The sequence below is a fragment of the Globicephala melas genome, chromosome 3, assembly GCF_963455315.2.
Source record: "Globicephala melas chromosome 3, mGloMel1.2, whole genome shotgun sequence".
Taxonomy (NCBI): Eukaryota; Metazoa; Chordata; class Mammalia; order Artiodactyla; family Delphinidae; genus Globicephala; species Globicephala melas.
In genome coordinates, this window is record NC_083316.1 from 114,760,514 (window position 1) to 114,776,854 (window position 16,341).

Here is a 16,341-nt window from a genome sequence, read left to right on the forward strand (position 1 = left end):
CTAAGAATTCTTTCAAGCATTTTAACAGTTTTTGTAAATATTACAACAAATTCACAGAACTGTGAACTGTGTTTTCTACCAAAACATAATGTATAAGTAATTGGACAAACTATCATGGGCTAAACCAATGGTTGGTAACATCTGACAATGAATGGAATGGCTGTCATAACTTGCGGGAAAGGGGTACTAGTGCTATCTAGTGGACAGAGGCCAGGGATTCTACTAAATATCTTAAAATTCAAGAATAGCCCCTATACTAAAGAATTATCCAGCCCCAAATATCAGGAGTGCCAACGTTGTGAAATTCTGGTCTAAATAAAGGATCAAACCACACCAGAAATGCCACTTTGCAATGTCCGGCTACCATAGAAAATGAAAACCACTTTTTAAAGAACACTAACTCGGGGCCTTCCCTGGTGGTCCAGTGGTTGGGAATCCGCCTTCCAATGCAGGGGACGTGGGTTCCAGTCCTGGTCAGGGAACTTAGGATCCCACATGCTGCAGAGCAACTAAGCCTGCACGACGCAACTAAGACCTGATGCAGCCAAATAAACAAATAAATTTTAAAAAAATAATAAAAAAGGGGCTTCCCTGGTGGCGCAGTGGTTGAGAGTCCGCCTGCCAATGCCGGGGACACGGGTTCATGCCCCGGTCCGGGAAGATCCCACATGCCGCGGAGTGGCTAGGCCCGTGAGCCATGGCCGCTGAGCCTGCGCGTCCGGAGCCTGTGCTCCGCAACGGGAGAGGCCACAACAGTGAGAGGCCTGCGTACCGCAAAAAAATAAATAAATAAATAAATAAATATATATATATATATATATATATATATATATATAAAAAAATAAAGAACACTAACTCAAATGCAACTACATGCTGCCTCCATGATCTTAAAAGCATTAATCTCATATATTTGTGAACGTCAATTAAAATATTAACATAATAGTTGCCTACAATAAATGGAGAGAGGAACTTTTCCAGAGACCTAGACAACTTCCCAAAAGAATTACTGAAGGATGAGGAAATAGATTTTATCACAACAGGAATGCAAATATCACCTCAAGTACCGCCACACCTATCTGCATAGCTATTAAAGAAACAGGTGTATATATGGGTGTGTGTGCATGCATACATACCCATGCTAATGGTTATATAAGTGGGGAATGGAGGAGAATGGTGGATTTCTTATAACAAATGGGCCACAAGCATTTTGCTTGCCTAAATTCCTTCACAGGTGAATGCTGACATAAGAATAATTAATTAGCAAGATATATATTGCAATTCCATAAATAACACAGTGCATGATGCTGTCATACTTTTAAATGAATACCAATCAAAATGACAATCCTACTGACAAAACAGCTTCTGATTGGTAGCATCAGTGAGAGGCAGTAAATTTATCATCATTAAATCTTATCCCACTTATTCATTTATAAATTTTCAATCAAAACTGAAAGATTATCTGATTCTTGGAACTTTAAAAGACTTGTCTACAATTCGCTAACACAGGGAAAATGGAACCTTAACACTATAAAAACAAAACGAATGTCTCTAGAGACACAAAAAGGGCTCAAAAAACTCTTAACACATCAGTTTCATTATATATTTAATGACTGCAAAGTGCTTATTAGGTGACTAAATATAAACATTTGAAAAAATTCCTACTCCTAAGAAAAGAAATTTGAAATGGATTCAGAAATTCAGAACAAAAAAATATAGTATTTGTTGAGAGAAAAAAAGAGAAAAAGGTGACATTATTGATGACACTTCATTTTGAAGTCCAGGTGGCACAATAAAAAAACAAAACTGGGCTTCCCTGGTGGCGCAGCAGTTGAGAGTCCGCCTGCCGATGCAGGGAACACGGGTTCGTGCCCCGGTTCAGGAAGATCCCACATGCCGCGGAGCGGCTGGGCCTGTGAGCCATGGCCGCTGAGCCTGCGCGTCCAGAGCCTGTGCTCCACAACAGGAGAGGCCACAACAGTGAGAGGCCCGTGTACCGCAAAAAAAAAAAAAAAAAAAAACTGAATCAGACTAACCATTCCTGAATAGAGCAAGTACAAAGTGAGCCCTATCATCTAGCTGTACAGAGGAAAACGTACATAAGAGGATCATAAAATATCTTTGTATTGACCTTTACACACAAATAAGAGGCATCCACTAATTCAGGCTCGTGTTTAAATTTAAGAAAAAGATGGATAAATACTCTCAAAAGGCAATCCCCCTTCTCTGCCCATACACTGCTTAAGGATACACACAAACATACAAAAAGTCCAGCTCTGACAGCGATAGGGATTAAGGAAGTAGTTATAATTTTTTTAACATCACTGAATTTCTGTAGAAGCCCCAATTCAAAAAATTAAAGAGATTCCATAACACAAGCAAAAGCCAGAAAAAATAATTTAAAAATCCAAGAAATGTATTATACAGCTGACCCTTGAACACAGGGGTTAGGCATGCCGACCTTCCACACCACTGAAAATCTGTGTATAACATTACAGCAGGCCCTCCATATCCACAGTTCTGCATGTGTGGATTCAACCAATTGCAGATCATGTAGTACTGTAGTACAAATTTATTGAAAAAATATGTATGTAAGTTCAAACCCATGTTTTTCAAAAGTCAACTGTATTATATGCCAACTTCATAAATTCTCCTATATAACGAAGCATGTCAATCCATTATGTACACATGAACACCAGTGAATACCATCTGGTTCCATCTGGTTCAAGGAAAAGAAGCATCTCCTCACTTTTTGGTTCTTTTACCTTTCTGCATACCTCTACCTTTATTCTTCTTGTCCATCCCAGCTAAGTCCTATTTTTAGTCACCACCAAAAAACTAACCCAACAGAAACAAACCAATTTTTTTCTTTATTTGGCTTGTAGTCTGATGTCCAATTTGATATTTTATTTCCTTCAGGCAGGTGTCCAAGAACAAGCTTTAGGTATATTCCAAACTTAGAATCAAAGCTGTCTTCCGGTTTTTGCTAGGATGTTCTATCAAACCAAGGATAAACACAGTAACATTACCACTAACCAACAACACTGACTATTATGGGTCATTCTGCCACACATATATTTTTTCTTCTTCCTTTTCCCTCCTACTTTTTTTTTTTTTTTTGCGGTACGCGGGCCTCTCACTGTTGTGGCGTCTCCCATTGCGGAGCACAGGCTCCGGACGCTCAGGCTCAGTGGCCATGGCTCACGGGCCCAGCCGCTCCGCGGCATGTGGGGTCTTCCCGGACCGGGGCACGAACCCGTGTCCCCTGCATCGGCAGGCGGACTCTCAAACCACTGCGCCACCAGGGAAGCCCTCCCTCCTATTCTTTGTTCTTGTCTCCTGCCTTTCCTCCTTCTCCTTATCACTATGTATCTTAGGCTTACTAAGACCAATCATAAAAAGTAAATAGCACTACAGGAATCTAAGAGGTTGCAATTCCCTTAACTAGATAATACAACCCCAAAGAGCATATGTCCCCAAATGGGAACTTAAGAAATTAATCTCAGAATTACTATAATTACTGCTTACATGTCAAGATTTCTAAAAGGTAAAGACTTTGAAATTAAATGTTAAGCGACTGACTGATAAGATTCAAATTATGTTACCTTGAGAAAGCTGCATCAAGTGAATATGCAAACTGCCAGGGATAACAGGTTCAGGAAGTTCTTGAAGGAAAAACCTAAGAAGACTAATAGCCGAGGGAACATCTGCTTCCTTAACCAAATCCACCTCTTCTCCGCTGTCGTATCTCTGCCGAAGCCACTCCACTGTCTCAGCATTTCCATTGACTTGAAAAAGTCCTTGTTGCTCCAGACCTCCTACATTAGTTCAAGGCAAAAATTAAATTAGCTTCAACTTCAACTACCATATATATTCATTCTCCAATCAACTTAAAATATTCATACTTTGGGAAAGCCATTCTTGGCTCCCCTGCTTGTGCTAACCACCTTCAAACTACACATCTAGAAACATATACTATCTCTGTCCTGAGGGATATTCTATTTTATCCCACCCCCTTATATCCATTAAAAATATTACTATCACCCCTCCCACTAAGATATGCTCTAAACTGGGCATTTCTGAGTATATGATTTTTAAGTAATAAAGACACACTAAAATGTTAAAAAGAATTTCCATTGTTTTTCCTCACTATATTTTGGACATTGAATACCGAAAAAAAAATCCAAGGTCAAAAATGGATAAGTTGTGTTTATTAAAACAAAGGCTAGCCCTCAAAGTAAGGAAATGTATACCATGTTCCTCAATATAGTCCACTACGTGGCGGACTATGAACGGAACCTCATTGTCTGGATGTCCTCCCTGCTGCAGCTCATCAAGTGGAATTCCAAATATTTTGTTAGCAAGAACGGAGTTGCAGTTATTCAAGGAAGGGGAGGAGCTCTTCCTCATATCTTTTTTGCAGCCAGAAATCAAAGCTGTCTTTTCTGCCAAATAAAAGAAAAAAAAAAAAGACTATAATGATTAACAGGTGGCAATATGACTAAATACATTAAAGAAAAAGGCTTTACACCTGAATGTGTTCTCGTCTATTAAATATGTTCCAGTTACCAGGCCCATAGTGTGTTCTACAAATGAAGCTCAATACAATCATCTAAGCATTTTCTCTACCATGTGAAGTTAGTTCTGAGTGTTCCCTTTAGTGTTTGTATATTTACCAAACAATGGCAAAACCAAAACTGATCATTAAACTTCGCAGAGGACGTTAATATCTCAAAGACAAAGAAAGGGGCAAATTTTGCTCCAACAGGACCTTACTGACCAAGCTTATTAACGACATGAGTAAAAAGCCAAACCTAATCATTTCTGGACTCTGCTCTATGAAGGTCATCTAACCACTTAATTCATAAGCACCCAAAGAGGAGAGAATCATTTTTTAAAAAATGATGGGCTAATAAGGACAAGATTAACCAGTTCTTATTTCTACATGACAGAGCAGCCATAATATGTTTTTATAAACAAAGGAAATTTTTCAGTTCTAGGCATCAACCTTCAAGGAAAATGTTCTTTTATCAATCCTGCTGTTTCATAATTATTCAAAAGAAAAACTTCCATAGCCCGGCTAGTTCAGAAGAAATAAATAATTTGTCTTTGCAGAAATTGTGATCAATAAAGAAGCAGTGGGAGAAAACAATGTTTCCAATTTATGAAGCATGAAAGAACAAGTACAGTAATCTCAAAAAAATGCATTTTCTAAAATAATCATTTATGGGAATTCCCTGGAGATTCAGTGGTTAGGACTCCATGCTTCCACTGCAGGGGGCACAGGTTTGATCCTTGGTCAGGGAACTAAGATCCCACAAGCTGTGCGGCATGGCCAAAAAAAAATTTTTAATAAATAAATAAAAATAAAATAATCATTTATTATTTTATGTGGGGAAAGGAGTATTTTTAAAGGAAAGGAAAACTTTTTTCAAAGTTGATAATGAATAAAATGGGCTTTTTTCATCACCTCAGAGAAACAATTCCTTTCATACTACAAGAGAAAGGTAACAGAGCAGAAAAAAAAAAAAACAAGCTCAATATTCTAGAGTTTATACAAATAAGGTCCATATGTATAACAGGTGTATCCACTGGATCAAGAGACATCGTGACTGGAAAACAAATCCATCTAACTTATAGAAACAGTAGAAATTAACTTAGGGGCAGCAAATGCCATAAATTTAAATAGTTTTAGACAAGCAAAATCCATTCTTTAACACATCTGATGCCAGCTAATAACTACAAAACCTTAAGTTAATAATCCAATAGCAGCAATAGTAGATAAACTCCAAAATCTCTGTGGATATATAAGTATGGGATAGTTACCATTGTGGAAACTTACCTTTGAGTACTTAAACACCTAAGTTTAAAAAATGGTTTCTGCACCAGCTACCCTCACTGAGCAAGCATTCTTTTGTCATTTATGGCTGTTTGAGATTATGGCAGAAGATCAGCCTGTAGTTCCTCATTGAAGAAACACAGAACTCGATCAGTACTTCAGCAGTTAATCTAGAAAAAAAAGAACAGTTCTTTTAATTTCCCACAACATCTTTAACTGTGAGAAGAGACTAGAATAAGCAGTGAAGTCCATTTAGGAAGGTCCCTATAATGAAAAGCATTCTTCTGCCTAAAAGATCTGTCTGTGACCTAGTTAGAGGCAAAACCTTGCACAAGCTTTCAAATTATGATGGCTAACCTGGGTATGAATCTTTCTGCTAAAGATAAACAAATAAAGGAACTGCATCTTCAGGGACTACACCATTCTAATAATCCATTTTTCCTCAATGGACCCTTCATTTGTACACACACACACATCCCATCCAGTTCTATTCCATCCTCATATACTCAGAACTAAACATGGAAGCATTTTTAGGTCAAAGAGTGGAAGACATGAGTTTAAGCTTGGAACTACACTTATATACTTTACTCTTTTCTCTGTATACAACAAATATTTTGTTAACAAGAACATAGTTGTCTGAGCTTTCTAATTTGGAGAGGCAATAGCACATGATGGAAAAGAACTAGAAAGGCACATATTCAAGTATCACCTCCATCATTCTATAGATGTGATCCTGAACAGCTTCCATGTCTCTAAGCCTAGGTTTCCTTATATAAAATAACGCCTAAACACATGTTACATTTCACTGAGAAAATACATGCATGCATTAGAAAGAGAATCAGTTTCCTTCTCTTCTTTACATAATGTTAAAAGACCAGCAAAACAGGCTGGGAAGAGACAGGAGAGAGGTGAAAACCTGTTCGGCGGTATGTTTAATATTTGGTCTCATCTTCTGTAAGTTCTAATAATCTATTTAAAATCTAACAAGCTCAGTAAACTGCAAGATTCTGCTCAAGAGGCTTCAGGTAAGCAGAAGAGTATTATCATTCAGTGTGGTTTTCAAAAATGTCTTAATAGTTACATACACCTCTAGGAGGAACATTAAAAACCAAGGGGAAGGAAAACCACATTCCCACAACAAATCTTTAGTAGATGATTACTTCCAAAACATCCTGAAATGCCTGCTAAAACATGTAGTCTATTCATGTGAAAAACAACTTCAAAGTTTATATAAGATCCTTTAGGGAGGTTAACTTCAGGGATAAGACGTTTAATGAACTTACATTAAAAGTCAGGTTGATTACCTCATGACATAAAGGAAAGGGGATCTGCTTGATGTACAATAAATGAAGACTCATTAGAAGACTTTGTCAAAGGCAAGTTCTAGGGACTTCCCTAGTGGCCCAGTAGCTAAGACTCTGCGCTCTCAATGCAGGGGGCCTGGGTTCGATCCTTGGTCAGGGAACTAGATCCCACATGCCGCAACTAAAGATCCCGCATGCCTTCAATGACGATCCCATGTGCTGCAACTAAGACCCCACGCAGCCAAATAAATATATTTTTTTAAATGGCAAGTTCTATATCACGAAAATGGCTACTCAGGTTTAGTGTACTTGTTAGTGAAACCAGAACCAGTTATCTCATCCTGTGTTTTCTACTACTCCCAACCTCTAAGCAAACAATCTGAAAAGCACATCTTTCCTAAGGCAATGCTGGGTAGGAATCCATGAGTTCATCAGTACAAATTCATCCTTACTACTGGAAAAACAAAGGGCATCATCATGATGATGAAAACAGCAGCAGCGAACATTAAATGAGCAATTACTGATACTATGTGCCAGGCATTTCTATGCACTTTACACGTATTGATACGGTATTATGACTTATTTTAATGAGACACTGCATAGAGGCTCAACAATTTAACCACAGTTCACCCAGCTAATAAGGGTCAGAGGCAGAATCTGAATCCAGGAAGTGTAACTCCTAAAGTCCTTGCTCTTTTTTACTATACTATACTATCACTCCGTGTAAATTCTGACGATTTAAAGTACCACAGACTCTCACATTTTATCACTCAAACTGACCACAGAGTCTTATATATATTTTAGGAGGCCATTCATTCATAGCTTGCTAAAAGGTACTTTTGTTTTGTTTTGTTTGTTTTGTTGTTATTGTTGTTTTGCTAAAAAGCACTTTTAAAGCATGCCTATGGTCCGAGCCCTTGCAGCCAACGACTATTCACTTCAGACCTCTACCCAGAGAACACTGCTGAAGGCATTCAGACTACAGTGGCCCAAAATAACATTCCTGCAAAATGCAAAGCTGTTTCTGACATGATTTAGTACTGCTTCCTGTCCCTTTTCAGAGCTTAAATCATGTAAATATTTCCTTTATATGTGTACTAGGTTGAATGAAGTGTCTCCCCAAAACTCATGTCCACCTGTAACATCAAAATGTGACCTTATTTGAAAATAGGATCTTTGCAAGTGTAATTAGTTAAGGATATCAAGATGAAATCACCTTGATTTAGGGGAGTCCTTAATCCAATCACTAGTGTGCTTATAAGAAGGAGACAGGACACACAGAGGGGAAGAAGGCCATGTGAAGACAAAGGCGGAAATTGAGTTATGCTGTCAAAAGACAAGAAATGCCAGGAGCCACCAAAAGATGGAAGAGTCAAGGAAGAATTCTCCCTTCAGAGGGAGCATGACCCTGCCCACACCTTGATTTTAGACTTCTGGCCCCCTGATCTGTGAGAGAAATTTTTCTACTATTCTAGAGTCACTTCATTTTTAGTAATTTATCATGGAAGCCCTAGAAAACTAATACAACATCTAAACTACAAGATCCCATTTTTGAAGAAAAGAAAAATGGAAAAGAAAATAGCAGCAGGTCAGGTACCACAGAAAAATATGCCAAAGAGATCTGATGAAATGTCTGAACAGATACAGTCAATAATATGCAAACAAAGCAGTTAATTAAAGGCTTGACACAAGAGAATACAATGTGCAGACTTTCAAAATAACCAAGGATTTCTGAAAGCATAATGTTATTATAAATCAAAACAGCAAAATCATTTTAAATACAAGTGACGGTTGCCTAGCATGGTAGTACTGACAACAAATAAGAAACCATTTTGAATTTTATATCATATACTTTACCATGAGACAAGAGTGATAAAAAATAATGCAATTAAATACCAATTATCAATAAGCTGACTAATGGGAACATTCAGGAAAGTGTACCTTCGTATACTAGCTATCAACCTGAGTTCTGCGAAGGCTCAAAATACTTCTACACTCCATTCATATACATATGGTTACATATACATATATATCAGGGGTCCCCAACCCTGGTTAGGAACCGGGCCACACAGCAGGAGGTGAGTGGCAGTCGAGCGAGCGAAGCTTCATCTGCCGCTCCCCACTGCTCCCCATTGCTCACATTACCGCCTGAACCATACGCACCCCCGCACCATGGAAAAATTGTCTTCCACGAAACCGGTCCCTGGTGCCAAAAAGGTTGGGGACCGCTGATATACATGACAGCAACAAACACACCTTTCTTAACAGCAAAGAATCTTTAAGTCTTAAGTATCAGGACTTCCTGGTGGTGCAGTGGTTAAGAATCTGCCTGTCAATGCAGGGGACATGGGTTCGAGCCCTAATTCCAGAAGATCCAACGTGCCGCGGAGCAACAAAGCCCGTGCGCCACAACTACTGAGCCTGCACTCTAGAGCCTGTGAGCCACAACTACTGAGCCCAGGCACCACAACTACTGAAGCCCTTGAACTCTAGGGCCCGTGCTCCGCAACAAGAGAAGCCACAGCAATGAGAAGCCCACACACCGCAACGAAGAGTAGCCCCCACTCACTGCAACTAGAGAAAGCCCACATGCAGCAACGAAGACCCAACACAGCCAAAAACAAACAAATAAAATAAATTTTAAAATGTGTTTAAAAAGAAAAGTCTTAAGTATCTAATAAAATTAGTAGTGACAGTTTTTTTTAAAGGATATAACACCAACATCAAAACCACGGATAACAGTAGATAGCATTAACTGAGCTATTACTGAGCCAGGAACTACCTTAAGGGCTTTAAATATACTAATTCATTTAATCCTTACAACAATCCTATGGAAGTACATACTTTCATTATATTCATTTCACTGATGAGAAAATTTAAAAGCACTGAGGACTTTTGGGGGTGATGGAAATGTTCTATGTCATGATTGTGGTAGTGGTGGTTACATGCTTAATACACTTGTCAAAACTTATTAAACTAAACATTTTAAATTGGTGAATGTGATTATATATAAATTACACTTCAATAAAGCGGAAAAATTAAAAAGAGAAAACTCACATGAATAAAGGCATAGCATCAGTTTAATAGATTAACTATTGAATATTAAACTATTTTTATTATAAAATATATTTTAAAATATGCTTTTCCATCCACAAAAGGAAAATAAAATATTTCTTTTTTTTTAAATGTATTTGTTGTGGTTTTTTTAACTATTTATTTATTTATTTATAGTTGCAGTACACGGGATTTGTTTGCTGCACACGGGATCCTTTAGTTGCAGCACGCAGGATCTTTAGTTGCGGCACATGAGATCTAGTTTCCTGATCCGGGATCAAACCCGGGCCCCCTGCATTGGGAGGCGGAGTCTTAGCCACTGGACCACCAGGGAAGTCCCCAAAAATATAATATTTTTTTAACCACATTTCAAGAACCAATCCTGTTTGGCCCTTCTATGCTATCTAGCACATCCAGAAATTACTACAATTTCTATACAGCATAATTAAAAAAAAAAACGAATAAAACGCTGAAGACTTTATAAATTTTAACACTAGCTGAAAGTCTTCTCAGAGCAAATAATTTTACAAAACAGTATAATGGTAATAAGAGTAGATCTGGGGCTTCCCTGGTGGCGCAATGGTTGAGAGTCCGCCTGCCGATGCAGGAGACACGGGTTTGTGCCCCGGTCCGGGAGGATCCCACATGCCGCGAAGCGGCTGGGCCCGTGAGCCATGGTCACTGGGCCTGTGCGTCCGGAGCCTGTGCTCCGCAATGAGAGAGGCCACAACATGAGAGGCCCACGTAAAGCAAAAAAAAAAAAAAAAAAGAAAAGAGTAGATCTGCACTATATTAGTAAACTTTGATCATTTTACAAATAAAACAACCTGTGGTAAGAGGGGTACCTGCAAAAATAAATTATCACTTTCATGTAAAATTGTTCTACCTTCAAACTGAATAGAATGGAAAAAGAAAAGTCACTTTTGCCCAAAATGCTTTTGACAAAATAGGGATACAATTCACACAGAAAAGTTTAAAAGAGCTACCTCAATCATCTTCAATGATCGCTAAAACAGGACTTCCCTGGTAGTCCAGTGGCTAAGACTCCACACTCCCAATGCTGGGGGCCTGGGTTTGATCCCCGGTCAGAGAACTAGATCCCACATGCTGCAACTAATGGAGTTCACATGCCACGACTAAGAGTTCGCATGCCGCAACTAAGACCCAGCGCAGCCAAATAAATAAATACTTTTTTAAAAATTGCTAAAACAAAACAAAAACAAAAAAAGCTCTATCACTAGTATAAAAAGAGGGAAAAGCCAAGAGGGAGCTGAGTCTCAATAAAGATGGTAAACTTTGGGAACAGAGATAATGTACCCCTGCTCCATACATTCATCTTTTCATTAATAAGCTCTAAGCAATTTATCAAACAAAGGAAAAGGCACTTCTTTCATTCTGACTGAACAAGGATGGTACTACAAAATTTGCCAGTATGCTAAATCTGTGGTTCCCTCCTGGCCTGAGAAACTGACAAGGCATCAATCTGTCTGAATCCTTAACAGTACCAAGCAAACAGAAAAGTTAAACAAACATCTCAACAGCATATAAACTTATCTGTCAAATGTCCGTAGATGCTACTATGATCAGGAAAATACCAAGTCATTTACATCAACTATTAAATTCATTTGAAAAAGAATAGATACATGTATATGTATAAGTGAATCACTTTGCTGTACACCTGAAACTAACACAACAGTGTTAACTATACTGCAACATAAAATTAAAAGTTAAAAAATAAATAAATTCATATTGACTTTGGCCTTAAGTAATTTATCAAAGTATATATAACTAAAAGAGAATTCAGGACTAGAAAGTTTGCTTGCTTGCTTATTTATTTATATATGTATGTATGTATGTATTTATGGCTGCATTGGTATTTATGTATGTATGTATGTATTTATGGCTGCGTTGGTATGTATGTATGTACGTATGTGTGTATGTATTTATGGCTGCGTTTGGTCTTCATTGCTGCGCACGGGCCCTCTCTAGTTGCAGCAAGCGGGGGCCACTCTTCGTTGCAGTGCGCGGGCTTCTCCTTGCGGTGGTTTCTCTTGCTATGGAGCACAGGCTCTAGGGCATGCAGGCTTCAGTAGTTGTGGCATGCAGGCTCACCAGTTGTGCCCCGTGGGCTCTAGAGTATAGGCTCAGTAGTTGCAGCGCACGGGCTTAACTGCTCCATGGCATGTGGGATCCTCCCAGACCAGGGCTCGAACCTGTATCCCCTGCACTGGCAGGTGGATTCTTAACCACTGCGCCACCAGGGAGGTCCCAGGACTAGAAAGTTTTTAAAGCGAGCTCTAATACTCAAAAGTTGAGGAATTTCTTTGCCTTAAAAAACAAAAAAAAGATTATAAAGTATTTATCGCAACAATTATTACCCCTGTGCCTGAGGATTTGTTCATCTGTGCGCACTTTAACATACTTCTTGAGGGACCAATCCTCCCCCATGGTGATTCCACAAAACTACAATGAGCAATGAATCAAGTATATTTTGTATAACTACACTCCCCAAATCATGGTACTAGATACAGCACATATATTTTGCAGATTGCAACTCACTAAACAAAACATTTCACCTTGAGACAGCTCACTTATCCCTCTTTTATGCAAAGTATTCAGGCAAGGGTTTCATGGCCACAGTCAATTATTTTATAAACTCCCATGATTTCAAGCTTTCAAAGCAAAACAAAAGTAATAAAGCCAAAGAGAGATAAAATCCCCTGTAACTAAGTCCCTTCATCTATTCTCCTCACTGATATCCGCATCAAATCTAACCTGAATTCCCCTGCACAAAATTCCTCAACTGTTTTCCAATGCCTAGAGCCCTGGGCTCTAAATTTTTTGAACAGGAAAAAGATTATGCACATACCTGTCATATATGTATGTTATATCTAAAGCAGAATAGCGAATACCCTAGTATATTATGCACATAATAAACATACAGAAAAATAACATTTTAACAAATCCCTGGCAGTCCAGTGATTAGGGCTCCACTGCAAGGGGCACGGGTTGGATCCCTGGTTGGAGAACTAAGATCCCACACGCCTCATGGCGTGGCAAAAGAAAAAAAAATTGAACATTAAAAATAAACAGAAACAGGGCTTCCCTGGCGGCACAACGGTTAAGAATCCGCCTGCCAATGCAAGTGACACAGGTTCGAGCCCTGGTCCGGGAAGATCTCACATGCCACGGAGCAACTAAGCCCATGCGCCACAACTACTGAGTCTGTGCTCTAGAGCCCGTAAGCCACAACTACTGAAGCCCACACGCCTTGAGCCCGTGCTCCATAACAAGAGAAGTCACTGCAATGAGAAGCCCGCACAGCACAACGAAGAGTAGCCCCCACTCGCCAGAACTAGAGAAAGCCCGCGTGCAGCAACAAAGACCCAACTCAGCCAAAAATATATAAATAAATAAATTTATTTTAAAAATAAATAAAATAAAAAATAAGTAGAAACATAAATTTTATTCCTCCACCTACACACACATTTTAATAGGTCATCCTGCCCATTCAAAGTGCCGGCACCTCACTTTTGAGACCAGTGACCTACAGCACTGGTTTCCTAACTTCATCTGGGGATGGGGAAGTTTTGTTCAATATACAGATATTCAATATACAGCCACAACCCCAATCTAGCATCCATGAGAGCCTGGCCTGGGCTCTCTGTATGTTTAATAAGCTCTTTGGGTGATTACAATACATACAAAGTTTTAAGAACCTCTGACGTACACAGTAAACTGCAAACTCTTACGTGGTGTACAAGTACTTCACCTACCAGTAAAATCTTCTTCCCTGCCACTCCTACACCTCACTCTACTCTCCAACAATACTTAACTACTTGAAATTCACAATCCACATCTCCCAAGCTGTGCACATTGTTTTCTGTCTTGGAGTCCTAACTCAACACCATGTCCAATTCCATCTTGTTCACCAAACTTCCATCCACCATCAAGTCTCAACTCCAGCTTCCTCTGTCAAACCTTCCCTGACTTCCTGAAGCAGACAGTTCTCCTTCCTTTTGCTCCTAAGTTATCTCTTACCTTTTTAGCAAACATCCCATAGAATCTAAAAATATGTCTGTCTCTTTTTCAAAAGAGAGGATCCTTGTAGGTAGGAACCCTGTCATTTCATCTTTGTAACACCTCTGTATCATCTTTGTATTGCCTCATACAATCCCTAACACATAATTTAATGTTTAAAATATATGTTGAGGGACTTCCCTGGTGGCACAGTGGTTAAGACACTGTGCTCCCAATGCAGGCGGCATGGGTTAGATCCCACATGCATGCCGCAACTAAGGAGCCCAGCTGTCGCAACTAAGACCCGACACAACAAAATAAATAAATAAAATAAAATATATGTTGATTAAAGACATAAATAAGAAGCAAATAATACTGACTATTCAAATTTAAGAAGATTAACAAGAGGAGAACACCTCCTTAAAAACTAAATAAATACACTTCTATATATACATGGTACATATATACACTACCAAATGTAAAATAGCTAGCTAACGGGAAGCAGCCGCATAGCACAGGGAGATCAGCTCCGAGCTTTGTGACCACCTAGAGGGGTGGGATAGGGAGTGGGAGGGAGATGCAAGAGGGAGGGGATATGGGGATATATGTATATGTATAGCGGATTCACTTTGTTACACAGCAGAAACTAACACAACATTGTAAAACAATTATACTCCAATAAAGATGTTTAAAAAAAACAAAAAACATCAAAAGTGGCTGCCATATCTACTCCCAGCAATAACCAAAGATAATCAAATCAAGAAAGGAAAGCACTTTATAACAACTTTATTTATTTATTTATTTTTGGCTGCATTGGGTCTTCGTTGCTGCACGCATGCTTTCTCTGGTTGCTTCAAGCTGGGGGGCTACTCTTCATTGCAGTGCACAGGCTTCTCATTGAAGTGGCTTCTCTTGTTGCGGAGCACAGTCTCTAGGCGCGTGGGCTTCAGTAGTTGCAGCACATGGGCTCAGTAGTTGTGTCTCGCGGGCTCTAGAGCACAGGCTCAGTAGTTGTGGCGCACAGGCTTAGTTGCTCTGCGGCATGTGGGATCTTCCCAGACCAGAGCTCGAACCCACGTCCCCTGCATTAGCAGGCGGCAGATTCTTAACCACTGCGCCACCAGGGAAGCCCCTATAACAACTTTAAATGGAGTATAATCTATAAAAATATTGAAACACTATGTTGTACATCTGGAATGTATAATAATAATATTGTAAATAATATTAAAAACAAATCATATTGTAAATCAACTATAATTTTTTAAAAATTATGGAAAGGAACTATGATTTATGGAATACCTGTAAGTACTTCACAAGTTATTTCTCATACCTACAAGAATGCTATGAGGCAGGCACTATTCCCGTTTTACATGTACTGTGAGCCTCAAGTCACTGAGCTAAACGTCAATATTTGTAAATGGTGATGCTAGAATGTGCTGCTGGATCTAACTGCAAATCTTTCTAATGACAGTAACTTAAGTCTTAAGAAACCAGAACAATAAAAAGCAGTATTACAAAGGCAAAAAGAACTCCTCTCACATTTACTTGTAAATCAGCCACAATTCTGATTCAAATAGCCAAGGAGGGCTTCCCTGGTGGCACGGTGGTTGAGAGTCCACCTGCCGACGCAGGGGACACGGGTTCATGCCCCAGTCCGGGAAGATCCCACATGCCACGGAGGGGCTAGGCCCATGAGCCATGGCCGCTGAGCCTGCGCGTCCGGGGCCTGTGCTCCACAACGGAAGAGGCCACAACAGTGAGAGGCCCGCATACTGCAAAAAAATTTTAAAAAGCCAAGGAAACCATAACGTACCTAAAGTTAGTCTCCAAACTTCCCCAAAGGATGAAGGATGACCTTTTGAGATATTTATCGGTCAGATGTAGAGTTTTAGAAGGTTCACATATCAGTGCATGAAAAACGTAAGAGTGGTAGAGGGATGTTTAATCTTACTCATGAAAGTATGAGAAAAGGTGACACTTTAAATGCTGTCTCCTGATGAAAGGGTAAGCCTGTAATGTGCTGGAGCAAGCTGGCTCCCAACAGGTTCCTTTACCCCACATTCACTCCAAGGTCACTGATCACTACTCTAGCATGATCTTCTATTAAGTCAAAGTGAGTTATGTGTT

General features: G+C 39.3%; 1 protein-coding gene across 7 annotated transcripts in view; it reads right to left on the bottom strand.

Annotated features, from left to right (window-relative positions):
• FAM13B (family with sequence similarity 13 member B) overlaps positions 1-16,341 on the bottom strand; it is a 97,810-nt gene that overhangs the window by 69,857 nt on the left and 11,612 nt on the right. For all 7 annotated transcript variants that reach the window (XM_060296251.2, XM_030869535.2, XM_060296255.1 and 4 more), the window contains exons 2-4: positions 5,840-6,006; positions 4,251-4,442; positions 3,603-3,815 (exon numbers count right to left, since the gene is read on the bottom strand). In XM_060296251.2, coding sequence (XP_060152234.1) covers positions 3,603-3,815; positions 4,251-4,407 — 370 coding nt within the window. In that variant the 5' untranslated portion in view covers positions 4,408-4,442; positions 5,840-6,006. The remainder of the gene's footprint in view (positions 1-3,602; positions 3,816-4,250; positions 4,443-5,839; positions 6,007-16,341) is intronic.